The sequence below is a fragment of the Rhinoraja longicauda genome, chromosome 33 (genome assembly GCF_053455715.1).
Source record: "Rhinoraja longicauda isolate Sanriku21f chromosome 33, sRhiLon1.1, whole genome shotgun sequence".
Classification (NCBI taxonomy): Eukaryota; Metazoa; Chordata; class Chondrichthyes; order Rajiformes; family Arhynchobatidae; genus Rhinoraja; species Rhinoraja longicauda.
This window is the reverse complement of record NC_135985.1, coordinates 21,395,421-21,420,154: the sequence shown is the minus strand read 5'-3', so window position 1 is coordinate 21,420,154 and position 24,734 is coordinate 21,395,421. Positions and strand designations below refer to the sequence as shown.

The following is a 24,734-nucleotide window of genomic DNA, read 5'->3' as shown; positions in this document are numbered from 1 at the left end:
GGAATGGCGGTGATCGACGTCTCAGTGGACCAATGCAGACCAAGGGAAGATGAATGTGGGTGGGCTATGATGACGACTGCCATTCTAGTGGACCAATAGTCAGAGGGGAGGGCGGGGAATGATGGTGATCGACGTCTTCATGGACCAAAGGGAGGTGAATGTGGGCGGGGAATGGTGGTAACCGTCACCTCTGTGGACCAATGGGTGGAGGGGGCGGGGTAGAGGGCTGATCGACACCTGGTCGGACCAATAGCCGACGGGAGTGGGCGGGGAATGGTGACGACATCCATTCCGGTGGACTGATTGACGTTTCCATGGGCCAATGGCTGGGTGTGGGCGGGGTGGGTCCGCCTTGGGATCGCCAGGAGGACGGACGGCGGCTCCAGCTGGTAACCAAGGCCCGAGCATCTGCCCAGGTCCAGGCCGTCATGTGTCGCTGCCTCTACCCGCTGCCGCTGTTGCTGCTGCTGGCGGTGCAGCCCCTGCCCGTGCCGGCCGTCATGTCCGTCACCGACCTCCCGCCGCCCCACAACCGCTCCACGGCGCCCGGGGCCCGCGCCAACGCCACCTCCACCTCCCATGGCCCGTCCATCGCCACCGTCCTCGCCATGCTGCGCCACTACCCCGCGCTCGAGGGGCTGGTGCTGGCCTCCTGCGCCGGGGCCCTGCTGCTTCTCTTCTACCTGATGGTCAAAGTGCTCAGGTGACTGTCTGGGGAGAGGGTGGGGGTACAAGGGGGGAGGGGGTGGGGGGTACAAGGGGGGAGGGGGTGGGGGGTACAAGGGGGGAGGGGGTGGGGGGTACAAGGGGGGAGGGGGTGGGGGGTACAAGTGGGGAGAGGGTGGGGGTACAAGGGGGGAGGGGGTGGGGGGGTACAAGGGGGGAGGGGGTGGGGGGTACAAGGGGGGAGGGGGTGGGGGGTACAAGTGGGGAGGGGGTGGGGGTACAAGTGGGGAGGGGGTGGGGCGTACAAGTGGGGAGAGGGTGGGGGGTACAGAGGGGGTGGGGGGTACAAGGGGGGAGGGGGTGGGGGGTACAAGGGGGGAGAGGGTGGGGGTCCAAGGGGGAGAGGGTGGGGGTACAAGGGGGAGAGGGTGGGGGTACAAGGGGGAGAGGGTGGGGGTCCGGGGGGAGAAGGTGTGGTGTCAGTAGGGGAGAGGGTGAGGTGGGAGGGGCTGGGGGTCCAAGGGGGGAGAGGGTGTGGTGTCAGTGAGGAGAGGGTGAGGGTCAGTGGGGGGAGAGGGTGATGGTCAGTGGGGGAAAAGGTGAGGGTCAGCTGGGGAGAGGGCGAGGGTCAGTGGGGGAGAGGGTGGGGGTCCAAGGGGGATGGGGAGAGGGAGTGGTGTCAGTGAGGAGAGGGTGAGGGTCAGTGAGGAGAGGGTGTGGTGTCAGTGAGGAGAGGGTGAGGGTCAGTGGGGGAAGAGGGTGTGGATCCGGGGGGAGAGGGTGATGGTCAGTGGGGGAGAGGGTGAGTGTCAGGAGGGGAGACGGTGGGGGGGGGGGGTGTGGCATCAGGGTAAGGGGTTTGCGATCAGGGGAGAGGGTGCGAGGTTGTGGGGTCAGGAGAGCTGGGAGAGGGTGCGAGGGGGAGATGTGAGGGGAGAGAGGGTGTGTGGGGGCGAAGGGAGAGTAGGGTGGAGTATAGATGGGTTGGAGGGATGAGACGTAAGGAGTGATCAGGGGAGAGGGGTGTGGGATCGGGGGGAAGAGAAGCTGTGGGGTAAGGAGAGGTCAGGAGGGGGGTGGGATCAGGGGAGAGGGGATGTGGTGTAAAGTATAATGGGAGAGGGGGATGAGAGGTAAGGAGTGATCAGGGAGGGAGAAGGTGGGATCAGGGGAGTTGGTTGTGGGAGAGAGAAGGATGAGATTCAAGGTGTGATCAGGAGAGGAGATGTTGAGGAGAGAGGGCGTGTCAGGTATAAACAGGAGCGGGAGTGAGGTTTTAAGGTATGTCTTTGAGGTGTCAAAATAAGCTGGAAAGGATGAAGGAAATCTTGACCTTAGGGCCTTAACATCTGTACACGTGCATGTCTGTGTTGAAGTATTTTTTAAAGTTCTGAATGATCAGGAAGGTAGTGTTACTGTAAAACAAGTTGCACCAGCTGCAGACGAGTGAGGGAAAAGAGATGCAGAGAAACATAAAAATTTAAAACTTAAAATGTTGATTAAAAACAGGTGCCTGTGTATGTTAGTGGTGTACGTCTGAGTAATTGATGTTGCTCCTTTTATTTATTCACAAAATGCTGGAGTAACTCAGCAGGTCAGGCAGCATCTCAGGAGAGAAGGAAAGGGTGACGTTTCGATCCAAAACATCACCCTTTCCTTCTCTCCTGAGATGCTGCCTGACCTGCTGAGTTACTCCAACATTTTGTGAATAGATACCTTCGATTTGTACCAGCATCTGTAGTTATTTTCTTACACTTGCTCCTTTTATTGGAGAGATTGTAGTTATAGTATGACAAGTTTCCAATGTACACTTAAACATTTGTAATTTGGCCATAAGAATTGTGAATAAGGGTTATAACAGAATAAAGACATGATTTGTTGTACACTTGCATGGCACCTGTTAGAAGGATGAGTTTTGTTTATTATCACGTGTACCGAGTACAGTGAAAAGCTTTTGTGTGCTAACCAGTCAGCGGAAAGACAATTACAATCCATAGTGTACAGATACATGATTCTATGTCTGAAAGAGGCAGCCATAACCTGAAAGATTTACACAAGGTAGCTGTTAGTCATAATTGTTCTCTCGGTCATGGGTTATACTATAAGCTGGGTGTGGTGTTGGTATGTTTAAATTACGAGGCCAGTCATCCAGAGTGTTGAACCACCGGTTTGAATTGTGTCCCAATAGTTGAACACGGGTGGAAGCAAATTTCCCCACCCTGCAGGAGGAACCTTTTGTCAGTTGGCCTGTGGCCAAGCAATTTGCAAGATGAAATATCAACCTGTTTAGAAAATAATTCAAGTTTATCTTGCATTAGTCAGCAAAGTCATATGTCGTACCTATTGGTCATATGGCAGAAATAGCAAATCTCTGTTCCAGTTAATACCTTTTGTAGGATGCATCCAAAACCTACTATGGAGTAGTAAGAGCCGGTGGGTAACCTGTTTGTGCTTTGTTGATTAAAATTTTAAAACTATAGAGATAGTCCTGGGACATTTGTAATTCTCCAATTATGTGGTGGCATTTCTGCAAATGATTGTAATTCATTTGACCAAGTGAAAGAGCGTTGAAACAGGCCCGTCGGTCGTATTTGCCGTTCCGACTAAGATGCCCCATCTGCACAAATCTCACCTGTCCATGTTTGGCCCCTATCCCTCTGGACCTTTTCCATCCATTTACCTGTCCAAATGTCTTTTAAATGTTCCTACTGTCTTTTTAATGAAAGAGAAACTGTCAGACTGATCATAAGATCACAAGTGATAGGAGTAGAATTAGGCCAATCGGTCCATCAAGTCTACTCTGCCATTCAATCATGGCTGATCTATCTCTCCCTTCTAACCCCATTCTCCTGTCTTCTCCCCATAACCTCTGACACCCATACTAATCAAGAATCTATCTATCTCTGCCTTAAATATATCCACTGACTATGCCTCCACAGCCTTCTTTGGCAAAGAATTCCACAAATTCACCACCGTACTGCCAGTGCTGTTTCCACCATTTCCCCCCGTTAAAGAGGGAACCTGTACAGAAACACAAGGAACTGCAGATGCTGGAATTTTGACTAAAATATATTATTGGCGTAATTCAGCAGGTCAGGCAGCATTTATGAAGGGAATGCACATGTATATTTATCCATATTCCTTACAGAAGGAGCAAACAAAATAGGCCAAGCATTTCATTCCTTCTCCGCTTGGTTTTTTTTCACCCTCGTGTTCTGTCCCATTTGTTTAATGCCATTATCAACAAGAAAATTGGGTACGAGCTGCAACTTAAGTTTCATTACAGTGAGGATAATGAACCTTGGTGTGGCCTCCCATCATTATGTGCCCTTTGTCTGTAAACACTGGCATTCGTGTTAGACTTTTATTGGTTTTCTGAAAAGTGGAACAAACCCATCATTAGTAAAACACAAGATGCTGGAGGAACTCGGCAGGTCTGTTCTGAATGCAGAAGTGTCACCCTTTCCAAATGCTGCCTGACCTGAGTTCCTCCAGCATAATGTGTTCTGTTCAAGATTCCAGTATCAGCAGTCTCTCGTCTCCATCTGTAGTAATTGTTCTTTTTCACAGGTCCAGAAGAAAATATGGGAAAACAAGGAAATATGACATTATTACAACACCAGCAGAAAAAGTGGAAATGAAACCACTTAATGAAGAGGATGATGATGATGAAGATGCAACAGTGTTTGATGTGAAATACAGCAGGTACCACTTGAAATACTGTGATAATTGTTAATATTTAAACTTTTTTTACTTGAATATTTTATAAACCATTGGTCCAATTCTGAACACCACACTTTATGGACAATTTAAAAGTTTTAAAGAGGATGTAATAGAGATTTACTAAAAATATTGCAGGGGTGAGGTACTTCAGTTACATGGATAGACTGCAGAAGATGGGTCTGTTTTCCTGGCTGAGGGAAAATGGCATTGGAATCTGAAGAAATACTTAAAATCATGAAGGGTGTGGAGATAGGAGAGAAATCTGTTCTTAACCCATGGGAAGAGGATGTAGAATGAAAGCTATCGGCAAACCAAAGTGATGAGGATAAATCATTTTATCAAGCAGCTGGCCAGTGTCTGCAATTCTCAGTGAAGTATTTTAATAAAGGCAGATTTGAGAGAAAACAGGGCAAGGATCTAAACAAGAATTTCCGGTTCTTTGGGGAGAGTTTTGGAGAGTGAGAATAGTCGGATTGCTCTTACAAGGGGCTGGTATAAAAACTATGGGCCAAATTGTAGCCTCTTGTGTTATAATCAATTTTCCATCACTAGAAACCAGTCTTGATCAATCGCACGACAGCTCGGTTGTATCGTTGAAGACTAGTGTCCCCGAAAGCCAATATGTTTCCATCTGTCCCAGTGCAACTACAATGATATCTGACCAAATGAAATATTTTAACTTAATACACTAATTAAATTCAGCCGATTGCTGCCGTGGTGGTTTTCTTGATCAGTTCAATACTCTTAACAGACACTATCTCGCCAAATACCTCTGATGCTTTGTTGGGATTCCAGTAGATCTTGTTTAAAAAAACTGAGATGATGTAAGAATGACTGTCCTTGACATCAAAGCAATGTAAAGTGGGGCTTCAAAGACACTAGTTAAAATTGTAATACAGTAACCTATTTCGTAAAGACCATCAGATGTGAGAAATGGGAATGTAACCTCTAAAACAACAATGGAGTCCATGTCTGCGTACAAGACCTGGAAAACTGATCCTTTGATAAATAAGAACATTTACACCAGCAAATCGCCATCACCAATGAGAGAGTCTGAAGACCTTTCATTAGCAGATTTCAACATTAATGCCCTATACATGTTTGACAATAGCCACATTGGGCATTTCTATCGTAACATTCTTACCGAATCGTCAAGCACCATTTTACTATCTCCATGGAGCAAATAGCACGTCACGCAGTGCAAACCTACGCCTAGATGTTACGCCATCCAAGATGAAATGGTTCATCTTGTCCACTATGGCTGGGTTATGTTGCAGTGAATACATCCAGAAAAATGCACTGTGTTATTTTGTTGAGGCTTCTTCAGCATCATCCTTATTAAATGCAACTTTAATTATCTAGAAGGCCAAAGGTAACAGGCACACAAGACTGTTCAAATACCCCTTTAAGTTGCACTTGACCCGGTCGTATATTGCAGCTCTGAATCCTTGAATATGAATTTAACTTGGCTCTCAATAGTACATGCTATGAAAATTCAAGATGGCTCACCTTCAAGGCAAGTAGGGATAGAAATAAATCCTGGCCTTGCCAGTGGTAATTATAGTTCAAAAATAATTACTTGGAAATTATGACTAATTTTAATAATTAGGTTATTGAGAGAATTTTCAGCTTCCCAGTGAATAAATAGCTAATTTTGGAATAGCATGTCTCATAACCCATCACCCCAATGAAAAAAACACAGCATTTGAGCTAAAGTCACCATGCTATTTTAAGTGGGACCTAGTTCAGTTTTTGCCTTTGGCATTGAATATCAACACAATCACAAGATTGAAATGTAAATTTAGATAAGAAAAAATAATCAGGCTCAGATAAGGCTTCTTAGTATTCTGACTCTACCAATGTATTCTGACTCTACAAATGAATTGTGCATTCATTTAATGCACTTTTCATTGTCTTCTCTTTCTTTCCCACAAGTAGAACCTAACAATTTGTCCTGACTTTGCTCAGTTTAAGTCCACAGGCTTTCAAACACAAAGTAATCTTGTGGGAGAATTCTATATTTGGAATCATGCTCATTAGGACTAAATCTCTCGCTCTCTCTTTCTCTCTCTCACTCTCTCTCTCATTTAACCAGAGGCAGAGATTAGAAAAGATAGAGAAAAGTAGATTAGGTTTAACTACGCAAAAAAATGTTGGTGTATTAAGGCTTCCAGGGGATCTGAAGATGGGTTTTCACAAATCTAAAAAGATCTGCATAGATTATTTTTTGAAAGAAATAATGAACAAATAGAGCATGTTTTAACTTGTGGATTCATTAGGACCGGTTTGGGCAGTCCTATAAAAAATTTGATTTTCAATATTTCTCTGTATCAAACATAAGAAGTGTAATATTATCGTTCTGAGCAGCACTTATTCAAATCTTGAAGAATACATAGAAACCAATTTCAAAGGTTTCAAAGGTCTTTTATTGTCACGTGTACCAATTAAGGTACAGTGATATTCAAATTACCTTCAATTTGCCTTCTGTTCTCAAAGTTAATGGATAAATTGGTGCCTAATGAGGACATTTGTAGCATACTAAATAAAATAACTTGCCCAATTATCCCTGCAATAAATGATTCTTATAAACTTGTAAATATCAATGTAAAGCATCAATTCTAGTGTAGTGCGATTCTATCTGAATTGGAACTAAGTGGCTTTTAACAGAACTGGCTGTTGGACTTTGGCAGCAAATGGTTTCAATATGCAAATTAAACTACAATATCCTCATTATATTTGATAATTTAATCATTAATGGCCATTCAGAAACCAGCTGTTGCCAACTTAGTTAATGATTCTGACTTCTGATATTGTTCTTGTGCATGATTTCCAAAAAACTCCATTGGGTCATTAAAAACTTCCAGTCTATAGAAGAAATTCAATCATCAACATTAAATGTAGTGCAGTTCAGCATTTATTCCAAGCAATTATTTATGTCATAGCCAATCAGCATAGCAACAGGCCTCTCGGCCCAACTTGCCAAGATGCCCCATCTACACTAGTCCCATCTGTCCATGTTTGGCCCATATCCCTCTAAACTTTTCCTATCGCAGACAGCTAGAAGACAGACGATAGACAGAAAATCTGGGAACAAAATGTCTTTTGAGGTGAATAAGCTAATTCCTAATTCCAGAAAACCTTTCTTTTAGATAGATACAAGGATATGCAGGGATGTGGATTCATGGGTACAGAAAGATGACATTAAGTTTCTCTTGGCATCGAATTCGGCACTGATATTGTTGGCTGAAGGGTCTGTAACTGTGCTGTACTGTGCACATTGTTCTTAAAAGCTTACTGGATAATTCACGGGTTCTGCATGTTCGATTTTTGACAGAGAAGTTAAGAAATAAAATACCAACAAACCCCCACAAGTTAAAATAAAGTGCAAAACAAAATGGGCACTTAGATGCCAATTCTCTTCAACAACCAAAATTGGGGCATGTGATTGGCATCATATTCTATTTTAGATATTTGCTTTAACATAGTCTGGGAACATTTTCAATTGAGTGGACACTTTTTTAGCAATAGTCTTGCATGTCCAAGTTTTATTTATGCATTTTTCTTAACTACTACTGCCACTGAAGGCTGTTTTCTTTTTTTAATTGGATCTCTGGGGAATTTTACTTCATAGTTGATTTCGCAACGAGGAACTGGGTTTATGTTACTCGAGTGATTCTTTTCCTTCCTGTTATTAAGTAAAGATTTATTTTAATTCCCCTTCTTGCATAAATACCCTTCCATTTAAAATCCAAGTAAAGTCTTGTTTCTACCATTTGACTATTATTGTTAAGAAGTTTGGCATGGTTTTTAATGACTTTTTGACTTAAACATACTTTGGAGTGTGACCAAGTTCATTGACTAGCATAGTCTTTTGCTTCATTTTAGTTTAGCTTATTATTGTTACGTGTATGAGATACAGTGCAAAGCTTGTTCTGCTTGCTGCACAGTTATATCATGCTGAACATGAGTACAATCATACACAAATAAGAGAGTAATACAATTGTAAGTAGAATCTCTTCTGGAACAGCACACAAAGATTTGTCACATTTCCAATCCGATCGTGCAGGTTTCAAGTCTCTGAAAAGTTTGATCTTGGCGGAAGGATATGAAAGTTCTTATTTTCTCTCTTGGAAGCCTGGTGTCTCTGCATCAAGGGATCGATGAGCCCTGGTTCAATTTACACACCCTAACGTTCTTGGAACTGTTCTGTATTACACGGAGGAAGATTTTGAATAACCAGGAAAAAAGTGTGCACAGAAATTTTTAATAATTAGCAGTTCAAATGTCCTGTAACAGCACCCAAACTAAAGAATAAATATACACTGTAAAATAGTGAGGATTAACGTGCAATCTGCTGATAGCACTGAACGCAGCGAAGGCGAAGTTACCAGATAATACTGATACTATTTCTGAAACCTTGCCTCCCATGCTCCCAGTGTCTCACACCAAGCTGTTCCAGTACAAGTTGCAACATCTAGCTGACAATATGTAAAATTGCCCTGGTATTCCTGTTCAGTAAAATCAGACCAGATATAGAATAGAACAGCCTTTATTGTCATCCAAAAACGTGTTTTTGGACGAAATTACGTTCTCCACAGTCAACAATGAGAGGCAATAAAAAAGAAAGCAATAAAACACACAATCACAAAAACCAACATAAAACAAAAAACACCCATCACAGTGAGTCTCCTCCAGTCACCTCCTCACTGTGATGGAAGGCCAGAATGTCTTCTCTCTTCTCCCACGGTCAGGCAGTCGAAATTGCCACGTCGGGGGTCCCGATATTGAAGCCCCCGCCGGGCGGTGGAAAATCCCGCTGCCTATCGCAGGCTGCGCCGGATGGTGAAGGTCCGCAGCGAGCCGACCCAAGCCTCTCGATTCGCGGCGGATGAAGACGATGCCGCTGCCGGAGCTCCCGAAGTCGGCCCCCACCCAGGGACCTGCGAGCTTCAGACGTCCACAGGGCCCGCGGCCGAAGGCGTCGCAGCCGCACACAGCTAATTATAATTATCACCCAACCTAATTGAGACTTGTCTTAATTGTTATCAAAACATCGCTCTTGAAATTATACTTGTTAATAACTACATCTTCATTGATGCCACTTCTTGTTTTTCCTTGCCCTGGACTCATGAGATGAGAGATGGGATGTGGCTGCCATGATATCAAGGCAACGATGAACTGGGCGTGGGATCAAGGAGCCTTGATAAAGCTGAAGTAATTGGGTATCCAAGATTGAAATCTCATCTGCATGAAGGAAGAAGGGGCAAGTTTTTTTTATACAAAGAGTGGTGGGGGTCTGGAATGCATTGCCAGGGGTGGTGGTGGAGGCAGATACCATAGTGGCTTCTTCAGAGGCTTTTAGCATGGATATGCAGGGAATGGAGGGATACAGATAACGTGCAGGCTTTTATTGGATCACCCCTCAATCTGTGGCATCCAGAGAAACTGGATGGTCCAGGTCTGCAACCGCTACGCTTGATTAGTACGGGTGTCAAGGGTTATGGGGAGAAGGCAGGAGAATGGGGTTGAGAGGGAAAGATAGATCAGCCATGATTGAATGGCCAAGTAGACTCGATGGGCCAAATGGCCTAATTCTGCTCCTATAACTTATGAATTTATAAAAGTTGTGGTTGTTGGAACTGTCATCTCAGGCCCGAGATATAACTGCAGGAGCTCGTCCGGACACTGCCATAGGCCCAATCATCTTTAGCTGCTTCATTTTTCGGTTCAAATCTATTCACAATTCCTCTGGAAATGAAGCATGCTCTGCCTGTTTGAAGCAAGGCCAAGTAAACCTGGGGCATGAGGAAGCAAGAAACTGCGGATGCTGGTTTAGGAAGGGTCATGAACCGAAACGTCACCTATCCATGTTCTCCAGAGATGCTGCCTGACCCACTGAGTTACTCCAGAACTTTGTGTCTTTTTTTTGTAAACCCACGGCATGACCTGATTAGGGACAAACAATGTTTGAAGTACATGCCGAACAGTGAGAATTTAACTACCTATCCTTGGTATTTGCCTCACCTTCACAGCGTGGGGTTACCATTGGCAAGAGGTCAACTAGGCCAGTCAAACAAATAGTGTACAGGAAGGAACTGCAGATGCTGGATTACACTGAGATAGACCCAAAAAACTGGAGTGACTCAGCGGGAGAGGCAGCATCTCTGAATAGGAGGAGAGGTGGATGTTTTAGGTCAAGACCCTTCTTCAGGCATTCTTCAGATGTGTGTAGCCATAGGGTACATTGGTAGTTGGGTGAACGATTCGCCTTCTGACAATCCACACCCTTCTGCCATCTACAAAGTACAAATCAGGAAAGTAATGGAGTTGGCTTTGTCTGTTGGCCCAAGAGAAATTCCAACGCTCGAAGCTTGGTACCAAGTAGGACATGGCAACAATGCAGCCCACATGATTAGTAAATTAATCTCTCCACTCATCATAGCTGCAATGCGTACCAGCTACATAGCACACTACGTATGTTCACCTAACTGCTCTGTCCACAGTTCCCAATGTCACGAGCTTCATGTTTCAGTCACGCTGTAATAGGAAAGTTGTTGTTAAGCTGGAAAGGGTGTAAAAAAGATTTACAAGGATGTTGCCAAACCTCGCAGGCCAGAGCTATGGGGAGAAGCTGAGCAGGCTAGGACTTTATTCTTTGGAGCGCAGGAGGATGACGCGTGATTTTATAGAGGTGTGTAGAGACAACAAAGTTAATGCACAGTGTTTTATCCAGAGTAAGGGAATCAAGAGCCAGGTGGACAGAGATTTAAGGTGAAGGGGGAAAGATTTAATATGAATCTGAGGGGCAACTTCTTTACACAAAGGGTGGTAGGTATATGGAACGACCTGCCAGAGGAGATAATTGGTATTATCACAATGTTAGACACATTTAGACAGATACATGGACAGGTTAGGTTTAAAGGGATATTGCCCAAACACGAGCAGGTGGGACTAGTTTAGATGGAAAAGTTAGGTGGGAAAGTTGGGCCGAAGGGCCTGTTTCCACGCTGTATGACTCGGTAATGAACCATCCTTGCGAATATATTGTCCTTCCTTGTCCCTGAGTCAAGGCCCGAGAGCTTCCATCCCGGGCAGCAGTAGAGTTGCTGCTTCACAGCGAATGCAGTGCCGGAGACTCAGGTTCGATCCTGACTACGGGTGCTGCACTGTAAGGAGTTTGTACGTTCTCCTCGTGACCTGCGTGGGTTTTTTCCGAGATCTTCGGTTTCCTCCCACACTCCAAAGACGTACAGGTATGTAGGTTAATTGGCTGGGTAAATGTAAAAATTGTCCCTAGTGGGTGTAGGATAGTGTTAATGTGCGGGGATCGCTGGGCGGCACGGACTTGGTGGGCCGAAAAGGCCTGTTTCCGGCTGTATATATATGATATGATGATGATATGATGATAAAGCATTATTCGAGTACTTTCACAAGGAAGAGTACAGCAAATTGAGGAGTTAGTTGGCTCGCCACTGCCATCACATGGTTTGTTGAGGGCGGGCAGTTAAGGGTGACATTCTCCATTATATTTTGCCCTCAAAGGGTTTTTTGTAAAAATAAAAGTTCCCAACGGAACCTCCTCCACGATGCTTGTTCCTCCTTGCCTAGTCAATGCGAGGAAGCAAATGAGAATTTTCCCATCTCCCACCCCACACCTTCATCATCATTGACCTGTGTGGGCTTTTGAAATGCCTCGGGTTTAAATTTCTTATCCTTTAGTTGGGATTTCTTTAAGTTTGCTGGTAGCTATCTCTGTAACTACCTTCAGCAAGAAAATCTTTTCAAGACGTGAACATTTCCATTTTGGCCCATTTTGCACCTGTGGTTTACCTTGTTAGTTGCTCGGTCATTATTTGCAATTGTAAGGAATTCCGTCTAAACCTCTGCCTTGTACCATCACCATCTCCCTTTTGGTCTCTCTCCAAATCCTTTAGGATTCTCTAGAAGTCTAAACCATTTTCCAAGAGTTTGGACCTGCTGAGTTACTCCAGCATTTTGTGATACCTTCGAATATGTACCAGCATCTGCAGTTATTTTCCTACACAATTATTTGAAGCTAGTAGCACACAGTTTACACATTCACCACTGATGTAAATGTGGTGGATTTGAGTAGAATAAAATAAACCACAGGGAATTTGAATATGTTAGTTGGAAATCGAGCAGAAAGATCGCAGCTTAGATTCAAAGTGGTCTTTTACACCAATCCCCAATGGCAGTGAATAGGTTAATTGAATGTTTAGATGTACCGAGGTAATTAAAAAAGGCCAAAATATTGAAATAATCTAGCTACATAATAAATCAATAGCACAGCCAGACCTGAAATTATTTGTATAGTTCTGGTCACCTCAGAATAAGGATGATGTTGGAACTGTTAAAACAATGTCAAAAAGAATAAGTAAAGTTATTGTGGTGGGTGGAGGAATACATTTCTAAAGTATACGTGTTTTTTGCTAACAGATGGCAGGTTGTGGTAAATTGATTAATGTTTCAGCCCAAAGGGGCTGAATAACATAAACCACGACAAGCCATCTCACTGGTCCAGGTGAGGACCACAAAGCAACATCTCTGCTCAAAGTGCAGGTACACTGAATACTGATGCCGCAAACAGGATTTCAATGAGTGAACAGTCAAGTTTCAGGGAATGGGTGAAAGATGTTATTGATTTAAATGCTAATTTGTTTCTGAAAATAATTATTTGAATTTGAATACTACTGTAATTCAAATTGTGACAATATGGTTAAGTGTAGTGTGCTTGAACCAGTGATATCTCGGGACAAGAACTGACTGCATGAAACAGTATTTAAAATTAATCTGAATTTACGACTCATATAGTTTGGGCTCTTGTTTAATTTTGATCAAAATTATCATCGACTTCTCCAACTTTGGATAGTTCCTCTGTCCCTCTCTTCCCCTCCTCCTTCCCAGATCTCCCTCTATCTTCCTGTCTCCACCTATATCTTTCCTTTGTCCCGCCCCCCTGACATCAGTCTGAAGAAGGGTCTCGACCCGAAACGTCACCCATTCCTTCTCTCCCGAGATGCTGCCTGACCTGCTGAGTTACTCCAGCATTTTGTGAATAAAAACCTAGCCTAGATTATCATTCCACCATTCAAGTTGTTAGTCAATCTGTAGTTGCAAGCTTTAATTACAAGATAAGCTAAAATAAAACAATCTACCTTAAAGATGAGGGAGTGGAAGCAAGGAGCTGCAGATGCTGGTTTACACCAAAAGAAACAATGCTTTGTTTCCACGCAGTGGGACAGGCAGCATCTCTGGAGAAGATGGATAGGTGACGTTCTGGAGAAGTTGAATGGGTGATGTTTTGGGTCGGGACCCCTGTTCAGACTCGGGCTTAAAGATGAAGTCTGGGCGGCATGGTGGCGCAGTGGTAGAGTTGCTGCCTTACAGCACCAGAGACCTGTGTTCGACCCTGATTACGGGTGCTTGTCTGTATGGACTTTGTACTCTCTCCCTGTGACCTGCATGGGTTTTCTCTGGGAGCCCCGGTTTCCTCCCGCACTCCAAAGACGTACAGGTTTGTAGGTTAATTGTCTTCAGTAAAATTGTAAATTATCCCTAGTGTGTAGGATAGTGTTAGTGTGCGCTGATCGGCGAGGTATCGCTGAACGGTGTGGACTCACTGGGCCGATGGGCCTGTTTCTGCACTGTATCTCTAAACTAAATTGAATTATTGAATGCTTCGTTCTGTTGGTTTTTTAATGGAATCTGGCTGGATACACCAATTCTAGATAATACTGGTTACAATTTCCCTGGATATAAAATAATCTGTTTGAAGCAGTGCTGACAGAAGAGGAAGGCTGTTTAAAGTTCCTGAAAGATAATGTAATTTGTTTCTCTGACTTTTCTTCCTTTCTTTCCCCAGGTGAAGGTTTGTTGGAAATGCCCGTTATATGGATGGCCAATCGCACTGTGCCAACTACCAGCCACAACTACCATCTGGAAAAAAACTGGGTTCCACTTGTCATCTGTGTGCTAACTTTTCATTCAGTTTCTTGCGTAAGAGACAGAAGTGCAAAGGAGATTATTACATTGTCATCACCAGCACAATATTCCCGTCTGTTTCCCCATGGACTTTGTAGAAAGGGTTTTTTTTCTCCAAAACTCAAGATGTTCGGGTGTACATTTTGAAATGTGTAGTATTATATCTTATGGTAGAAACTTTGTATTTATTCTCTATCCAGAATATATTATCAGTACCACAATGCTAAGGTGAAGTGGAATATAGATTTAAGTGTTTTGCTTGGATAAATTTTACTTTATTCTTTGATTTTAAAAGAATATATGTATGCCACTAGGTCATGATAGCTTTCAGAAACAGTCACTTGAGCTGAGCGTGCAGTACAGAATACATGCTGTTGTGTTATCCTTTCAGAATTCAGTTCCATTTTGAGTGAAACTCCATTTTGAAAGCAGAAGGCAATGCACTGCCACTACTTTATGCATGTTTAGCACAGGCAAGACAGGGCAACTTTCTATTCCCTGATTTCTAATGGGAATAGAAAGTTCTACAGTTGGACAAGTTAACATTGCCTCTTCAGTTAGGGATCGTGTTATATTATATTAACCAACAGCTGGAATTGGTATGCATTGTGCACTCTTGATGTGGACAAATCAAAATGATCAATATAAGCAAAGTAAGAACGGATGTGGTGAGTTTTCTGAGGAGCAGGCTTGATATTTATAACTTGGGCCAATTTGATACTTGCTTTTGCTTTTATTAGACGGGTGCACAATGAATTAGAGCTACATAAATGACTTTTCCAAAGTTGTTTACTGAAATATGGATCCAGGTATTCAATTGTAGCGGACTGATATATCAATGAATTGAAATGGTAACCAAGCTAGGCTTGATGTATAGAAGCAGGTCCTGTTATCAATTTAATGATGACCACCTCCACTCCAGGCCTTTCAAGTTGAGTTGAATGACTCTAATCGTTTCTAATTCAGACAATACACTGGCTGACTTCTTTCTTTAAAAGAAACATACTGTGCTCCAGCATGAACTTTGTTTAGGGTGGGTCACCCGCACTATTCTTCGAAGGAAATCATGCAGTATATCGCATTGCTGTTGCTGGTTTACATCATGAACCAGCACTATTAAATAACAGGGAAAGCAACATCATGTCATTCGTGGGTTCCAATACCTTTTCACTTAGTTGTGGATTTGTTCAACATAAAAGTTTCCAGCACTGCCACTGATGATAACTGACTTGTTACCAGCACCTTATTGAAATATTTCACAAGTCATAATGTCCTTTGCAGGCTGTACCAATAATTGGATGAATGCAATCATAAATTTCTATTTTACTTTAATTTTGATGAATAGCAAGAGATTTTCTACTATGTAGCAAAATTCATATTACACTCGTTTACCATAACACTAAATATGGCTCCTAAAAAGATGTTTCTGAAGTGTTCAATTTTATATCTGCTAGCTCAATTCTATTTTATTTTGTTAGCTCAATGGAATCTTCTGGTGGTAGAATATAAATATTTAGTATACTGTGAAAAGAGGGGTGGTATAACAAAAGGTGATTTTATTTGAATTCTTTAAAGAAACCTTAAAGCACACTGTCTACAGAAATTTTAATCAGTTCTCTAATTAGATTCTGGTCTCGGTGAAGTGGAAAAAAAAGATGTTGGCACAAAAGAAAATGCTTAAGCAATGTTGCACTAATTTTGCACAAAAAAAAAAAGAATGTTCCTACTTTTTAATAGCATGTTTTAATCTGATGACCCAGTACTAAAGACAATGACTGAGAAAGGCAGCCAAGCCCTGCTGGAATAACAGGGCGATTAAAATCGCTTGAAATATAATTTCTACGGAAAGTTGTAATTGTTAGAACTCGCTTCCACCGCTGCCCCCATTGGCGAAAACCCAAACTATTCTTTTGGGATGCTGCAGCCGAGAACCAATTAACTTGGCAGGCCAGGTAAATTATTACTCGGTCAATACCTTATAAACTACTCTAGCCAGCTTTTTTTTGTTCTTTACTCCTCCACAGATATAATGCTCAAAAGTCAGCACTGGTAAAGAATTGGCTCATTAATGGAGATTATGCCGCAATGTGCTTAAAATTCCCTAAAGTGTAGTCCAACATAGGAAGGATAAAGTCTGCGGTTAGACAATTTTCGCATCGTTTCAAGTGAGCCTATTTCAAAGATTTTGCATCCTTTGCCATACCTGCAATCCTGGTAATAGCACTCACTTTAGTCTGTCCTGAATTTACTAGACTGGGTTCAGCAAACGTCCCTTTTCTACTTGCTATTTATTATGTGTATCTGAACATTGATCGAGAAGAGGACAGAAACCTTTTCTGGCAAACAACCTGGTCACTTTGAAGAGGTACCAGAGGATGGGGACCGAATTAGTCCCTGCCATGTTGTCCCAACAAATGAACATTTTGCTGCTCTTTGTCAAGAGATGTTGTGTAATCCTTTCACAATGTTAGACATTCTCTTCTAGTCATTGAACTACACTTTAGAAATGCAGCCATTGATGTAATGTCATCAGGACTTGGATATACAAAGTCCACTTTAGTTTATTGCCACGTGTACCGAGGAACAGTGAAAAGCTTTTGTTGCGTGCTATCCAGTCAGTGGAAAGAAAATACATGATTACAATTGAGCCATTTGCAGTGTACAGATACATGATAGGGGAATAACGTTTAGTGCAAATTAAAGTCGGCAAAGTCCGATCAAGGATAGTCCGAGGGTCACAAATTAGGTAGTTTAAGAAGATCATAGTTAAAGTAAGAAATGTTACTGTCGGAATAGAGGTTTAAGAGTGTGGAGCGATTGTAATAATGTGATTGTAGATCTGCTTCTGTGGCTAGCACGCAAATAATAGCCTGGGTTGGACGCCATCTTGGAAGCAGACAAAAAGTGGGCAATTAGAGGAGATGGAACTTTATTACAACCATATTCCTTAATGAGGCAATATTTTAGAAGAGGGGTGATATTTAAGCAACAAGATTGTAGTCTCTTTAACCGGAATAACGTGAAGACTGTCTTGAGAGGAGTAGGTGGGAGAGTATATTTGCATTAACTTGTGACTTAGGAGTGGACAGAAAAATAGCCAACAATCCTGGACACACTCATGTACCGGGTATTCCCTTACTCAGAGTAATCATAGTTGAACGAGATCAGGTTGAGACAGATACACATCTACAAAAACTTTTCGATCATGACACATGACCAGTTTAAGTCAGGTTTAAGTGCCATTTAGTACAATATATTGACAATCAGCATCTCCTTGAACATTGACATTTTAGTCAATGGGCTTTTATAACCTTTGTACAGCCAATCTTTCAGAAGAACTTGGAAATGAACAGAAATGTTATGTATTTGAAATGTTTAAAATTAGTTGTTAATCACATCACTTTATTCAATAATGAAATAACCTTATGTTTACAGTTTGTGGAAAATAATATTTTGTCTAGATTTTACGCAGCATACATTTTTCTTTTGGAGTATTGCGATGCTTGTATTCAGAGCATTAAGTTGGAGTTGCTTGGAGAACTGAATGCAGTGTTCATAGCAATGTTGTTTAATTCCTTCAACATGCCTTAAGTCAGTGAAATGAGCTTGTGGATTAATGAGGCCAGTCCATCTTGGGACATTTGTAATACATAAGGACTTTCGGAAATTATTCACCTACTTTAGACTGCAAGAATGTAAGGATCTAGTTTACAGGGACACAATTTTAAGAGATAGTTATATTGTGGGAAGTTAAGGGAACGTTTTTCTCCTTTTTGTTTTAGTCATTGGGCAAGATAGTACAAACAGAATTGGAAGCTGACGATGTAACTGAACTGAAACGTGAAACTCTTAAAAGTGTCTTGAGAGAGCACCAAGTAGATAGGCCACTTATCATCCTCCACTTGGAGACCTTTGTCTCAATGACATTATCCTTCATTCTTCTCCACTGTTGGCCATCCTTATTGATTCCCTTTATAGGATATCCCACTCATCTTGATAATCAATCCAGTGATAATCAATTCATACAACACTAACTCCACCGCACGTGTATCCTTAGTATTTCAAAACCATTGTAGATGCTGAGGATAAATTAAAACCTTTTAAGCAACCAGAAAACAATGACTTTACAAAACTTGGAATGCCTTACTTCAAACTATGATTAGCACTTGGAATCGATTTGTAAATCAACTTTCTGCTGTGAGATAATCCATGTACACTTGCGATCGGTAAAACAAGACAAAGCCACATAACCTTACTGCCCTGTGAGGTAACTTCAATCATTGAAGGTTTTTGTATTGAATTCCATCCAGGAAACTGCCCAAGAACTGAAGGCCATTAGAATGAACAATTTCTTTACTTTCTCATAAAATGTACTTTCTTGAGTTTAGGGCAACACAGTTGTGCAGCTGGCAGAGCTGCCTCTCAGCACTAAGGGCCTTGGGTTTGATCCTAACCTCGGGTGCTGTCTGTGTGGAGTTTGCACGTTCTTCCTGTGACCGTGTGGGTTTCCTCCGGGTACACCAGTTTCCTCCCACATCCCAAAGGGTATGCAGATTTGTAGGTTAATTGCCCTGAGTGTGCAGGGAGTGGGATCACGTAGAACTAGTGTGAACAGGTGATTGATGGTTTGTGTGGGCTCAGTGGCCACAGTGCCTGCTTTCATGCTGCAACTTTTCAACTCCAGTGCTGCTGCTTGTGTGTCCTTTGCATTCCATGTATACAAATAGCCACCAGGTGGCATCTGTGGAACAATTGTGGCAGACTGATCCTTTCCAACGAGAGTATTTATTCACAAAATGCTGGAGTAACTCAGCAGGTCAGGCAGCATCTCGGGAGAGAAGGAATGGGCGACGTTTCGGGCCGAGACCCTTCTTCAGACTGAAGAAGGGGGGGGGGGACAAAGAAGGATATAGTGTTTCACACTATATTTCTAGTGTGAAATATTGTAGCTATTAAGGGCTGGCAAAGTGGCACAGAGGTGAAGTTTATGCCTTACAGTGCCAGAGACCCGGGTTCAATCCTGGCCACGGGTGCTTGTCTGTACGGAGTTTGTATGTTCTCCTCCTGACTTTGTGGGTTTTCTCTGGGTGCTCCGGTTTCCTCCCACACTCCAAAGAGGTGCAGGTTTGTAGGTTAATTGGGTTTGGTAAAATTGTAAATTCTCCCCGGTACCGGTGCAGGATAGTGCTGGTGTACGGGGTGATCGCTGGTTGGTGCGGAGAGCCTGATTCTACACTGCAGCTTTAATGTCTAAAGTAAAAGGGCAGTTAAGCTCCTTTGTGTCAACTACATAATTTCACCCTATTGGGGAAATTCCCTCAACGTTAACCTTTTGTCCCTCTAGATGCTGCCTGATTTGCTCAGTTTTTCCAGCGATATCTATATTTATGTTAGTTTTGGTCTTGGATTTGGTAGAATATGACACTAAACAACAGCCTTTTACATTATCATTGGAAAGTCGTATTATCAATGAACTCCTCTTGACTTTAACTCATGGCATTAATCCTTTTATCAACATGCTGTGCAGCCACTTGCTTTGTCTTGTTTCACAAGTAGATGACATTACACAATGAAAGCATACTTTGAAGTGCCTGCTCCTCTGATTTATCAAATTCTATACTTATTGGCAGTTAGAGATAAAGGTCCTAAAGGTGTTGTTTAACCTTTTGTTCTCAGACTACACCTGAGTGGATTGTTTATTTCATGGACCATCTGTAACAATACTCAATTGCTAATGTAAGGCGAATAGGATATTTTCAGGTTGGAGTTAAAATCGAGGGGGGGGAAAAATATTACATCCCTCAATATCAATGAAGTGGATGCGGGTTTAAAACATTAGCTGCTACATTCATCGTTGCATTAGGAATTCACAAAAGAAACTGCTGAGTGTGGAGAATGTTGACCTTGCCACTGCAAGGAGCAGTTGAGACAAATTACCAAGAGGACACTAAGGAGCAGGAGGATATGTTGGTTGCGATGGATGAAGTAGGTTAAAAGGTTAAAATGGGACAGATCGGATGGACTGAATATCTTTTTTTCTTAATTTGACGCAATTATATAATCAAAACACAGTGCCGGAGAAACTCAGTGGATCAGGCAGCATCAATGAAGGGGATGGACGATATTTAGGCCCCGGGCTTTTGCTGACCTGAAACGCTGTCTGTACCCTCCACATATGCTGCTGGCCCACTGAGTGCCTCCAGCACTTTGTGTTTTATTCAGGATTCCAGCATCTGCACAGTCCTCGTCTCCACAATTACATGATTGTTGGATATTGTGTTTTTTTATATATCTTGAAAGAAAGTAATTGTAAAGCATCTACTCCAAATGCAATCGTATGTGTATGTACTATTGAAATGAAACATCTAGCATCACTGACAAACTTTGGACTAGGTTGAGTATAATCACAGATGCATACTTGTACCCAATAAGAACGTTGCTGAATGTATCTTTCAGAGCACACTATATCATATCATATCATATATATACAGCGCGGAAACAGGCCTTTTCGGCCCACCAAGTCCGCGCCACTCAGCGATCCCCGCACATTAACACTATCCTACACCCACTAGGGACAATTTTTACATTTTACCCAGTCAATTAACCTACATACCTGTACGTATATCTATTTAAATTCCTGATCTTAAAATTTAGTGTTCTGTTCTTTCTTACTTATTTCCTTTTGTTCTCAACTGATATGGAAGTGTCTTATTTCCCACATGTGCTGGCCAAACGTGCAAAGCTACTGATTCTAGTGATTTTTAACCGTAAATTATCTTGACGCTTTTTATCATATCTAATCTATGGGGAATTGGGATGATTATTTTTAGGATTTGCACATTTGACCCTTTACTACTGTTACAGCAGCTGTCTTTATAATGATTATAGAACACTAGTTGTTGAGTTGGACTTTAAATGCAACTAATTTATGATGCACTTGGTATATGTTACACTGGAGAATTATGTCAGAGTGAGAAGCCTCATGTTTGTCAAACTATATCAGCTTTTTTTGTGTAGTTTCTGGAATCACACTGGATGATTTGGGTTGATTTTTTATGTCTTATTTGAAAAGAATAAAATATATAGAGAAGAATATGGAATATTAGCAAATCTGTGATTTGATTATCTTGATTTCTGTTGTAATTACTTTATATCATCTACCAATAAATATCTGTATTGCAGTATTTCAGTTTATGGGCATTCACTCATCTATAGTGAATGTACAACTTTCAACGTGCCTCTTTCCCAGGAGAAGTCACACAACACAGAGTATCTCTGCCTTGTTATTGAAAATGTCAAATGACCAATTGAAGGAAAGGATTACATTCATATCAGTTCTTGCATGTTCTCCAGCATTTAACTACCAGTAAGGTATAATAGCTGAAGGATATCGTCATCACACTTTACATAACATCAAATGTCTCTATACCAAGTATTTTTGCAGTGTTCACTTTGCAGGCAATGAATCTAGATGTACGGTTTCAAGTGCCTAGGGGTGGCAAGGTGGTGCAGTGGTAGAGCTACTGCCTTATAGCACCAGGGACCCGAGTTCAATCCTGACTACGGGTGCTGTCTGCATGGAGTTTGGACATCCTCACTATGACCATGTGAGTTTTCTCTGGGAGCTCCGGTTTCTCCCCACACCCCAAAGACATAGGTACAGTGAAATTCTCTTTTGTATACGGCTCAGTAAAAGCAGTTAGATACATATTAGATAAGCATCTCAGGCACGGTACAAGTGTATAGCAGTAGCACACGAGAGTATGCAGTGTCGCCAATTTGGTTCAATTTTTAAGGCCCGGTTGTAAGTGCAGGGATCCTGATGGTGTTGCAGAGTCAGCCTGGCCAAGAGTAGCTGTGGGAGGGACCCAGATGGAGGGGAGGGGGAGGACAAAGAGGGGCCATTGGAACTTTGATGAGTACTTTGTAACTTTGTCGGCATCAGATAAGTGCCGACTCATTATGTACTTTGTATCGAATGCAAAAGCAAAGAATTTCACATATCTACATACATGTGACGATAAAGTATCATTGGTTAAATAATAATGATACAACAAAACCTCGGACCCACTAAGTATATGCCTCCTATAGCTCTAAAGCACCATGGACTGTTAGAAACATAAATGAAAGAAATATTAAATGTGCTCATGCTAGACACCATCAGTGTGACTTGGGCCTAACTTAAAAGCCATAGCTCGGGTTAAATGTAGGCAAAATAAGCTAAGAAATGTTCTTTGCAGGGAGAGATGAACTCGAGCTTCCTTCTGCCAACTTTCTCATGAGGCGCACCCAGTGGAATCGTGGCAGTACACTGTACCTCTTTGGTCAATCTCAACCAAGGTGCTGCAATTAAGGGTGTTACAGTGGCGCAGCATTAGAGTTGCTGCTTTCCAGTGCCGGAGACCCAGGTTTGATCCTGGCCACGTTTGTACGTTCTCCTCGTGACCTGCGTGGGTTTTCTCCGAGAACCTCAGTTTCTTTCCACACTCCAAAGACAAACAAGTGTGTAGGTTAATTGGCTTGGTATATATGTAGAAAAACTTGTCAGATAGTGTTAGTGTGCGGGGATCGCTGGTCAGTGCAGGCTCTGTGGGCTGAAGGGCCTGTTTCCATGCTGTATTTCTACACTAAACTAACCTAACCCAGTAGACTGAACAAGAATAAACAGCAATAGCTTATTCTTGCTTAATGCAGCAATGGAATCCAGATCCTGCCTGATCATATTTACAATGGAAAATAAATTAATTTCTCGCACAAATTGGCGTTGAAAATTAAAACACTGCCAACAGGTTTTAAGAAATTGATAAGAGTTCAGAGACTGAAGAACCATTGCAACATAATGAATATACAGAGCACATTTTTGCAAAGCACAAATAGAAATGCTGATTGTTCAAAGCAAACCAATGATTTGTTTACTGAATAATACTGATTGTATGCCATTTTCCCCTCTGTCACCTTCCCCACATCTCACAATGATCCATTCTACATTTCCTTATCACCATCCTCTGATCTGTTGTTTTCACACCTTACCCTTCTACTTCTCCAGACCCTCTCCCCTGACTGATAGAAACATAGAAAATAGGTGCAGGAGTAGGCCGGCCATTCGGCCCTTCGAGCCTGCACCGCCATTCAATATGATCATGGCTGATCATCCAACTCAGTATCCCATACCTGCCTTCTCTCCATACCCCCGACCCCTTTACCCACAAGGGCCACATCTAACTCCCTCTTAAATATAGCCAATGAACTGGCCTCAACTACCTTCTGTGGCAGAGAATTCCACAGATTCACCACTCTGCGAAATAAAACTTTCTCATCTCGGTCCTAAAAGACTTCACCCTTATCCTTAAACTGTGACCCCTTGTTCTGGACTTCCCCAACATCGGGAACAATCTTCCTGCATCTAGCCTGTCCAACCCCTTAAGAATTTTGTAAGTTTCTATAAGATCCCCCCTCAATCTTCTAAATTCCAGCGAGTACAAGCCGAGTCTAACCAGTCTTTCTACATATGAAAGTCCTGCCATCCCAGGAATCAATCTGGTGAACCTTCTCTGTACTGCAGATGCTGGTTTAAGCCGAAGATAGACATTAAAAAAAAGCTGGAGTAACTCAGCAGGACAGGCAGCTTTCTGGAGAGAAGGAATGGGTAATGTTTCGGGTTAAGACCTTTCTAAAATGGGTCTCGGCCTGAAACGTCACCCAGTCCTTCTCTCCGGAAATGCTGCCTGTCCTGCTGAGTTACTCCATCTCTCGTGCCTGTCCCTTCTCCCTTGACTCTTAGTCTGAAGAAGGGTTTTGACTTAAAAGGTCACCCATTCCTTCTCTCCAGAGATGCTGCCTGACCCGATGAGTTACTCCAGCATTTTGTGTCTGTTAACGATTTAATGCATGCAGCCTGCTGTGATGGTGTACCCCTTTAAATGTTGCACGAAAGCATTGGCATGATACTGTTTCCCTGCAAAAGGTCGCCCTGAAAGAGCTGCTCACCCTCAGTGGCAATAATAGCCCTTTGGATCCAATTGAAAAGAGAAATTGAAAAGCCCAGCCAGAAGGTCACATTTGGCAATGAAAGAACGCATTGTTGCCACGGCAAAGATATTGGGAGTAGAAGTGTGACCTTTAACAAATTAGAGTGCAGATGAAGCCCCTGGACTTTTCATTTGAAAACTTTGTATTATTTTCTTGTGGAAATAGAATGTGAAGGTAATGCAAAAGGAAGTCATTGAATCTGCGTTTATTCATCAAGTGAAAGAGACCCAAAATGTCCACATTTGAGCAGCCCTAAGGTAGGAAGAAGTTGAGGGCGTTGTCATCATTCCTTCTCCTGATTGATATATAGTGAC

The 24,734-nt window shown here is 42.4% G+C and overlaps 1 protein-coding gene across 1 annotated transcript; it reads left to right on the top strand.

Moving 5' to 3' along the window:
- Positions 1 to 314: 314 nt before the first annotated feature.
- Positions 315 to 21,575, top strand: fam174b (family with sequence similarity 174 member B). Its single transcript, XM_078427185.1, has 3 exons — positions 315 to 703; positions 4,237 to 4,371; positions 14,273 to 21,575. Exons 1-3 carry the CDS (start codon positions 315 to 317, stop codon positions 14,274 to 14,276), a joined length of 528 nt encoding a protein of 175 aa, XP_078283311.1. The 3' UTR covers positions 14,277 to 21,575.
- The last annotated feature ends 3,159 nt before the right edge of the window (positions 21,576 to 24,734 follow it).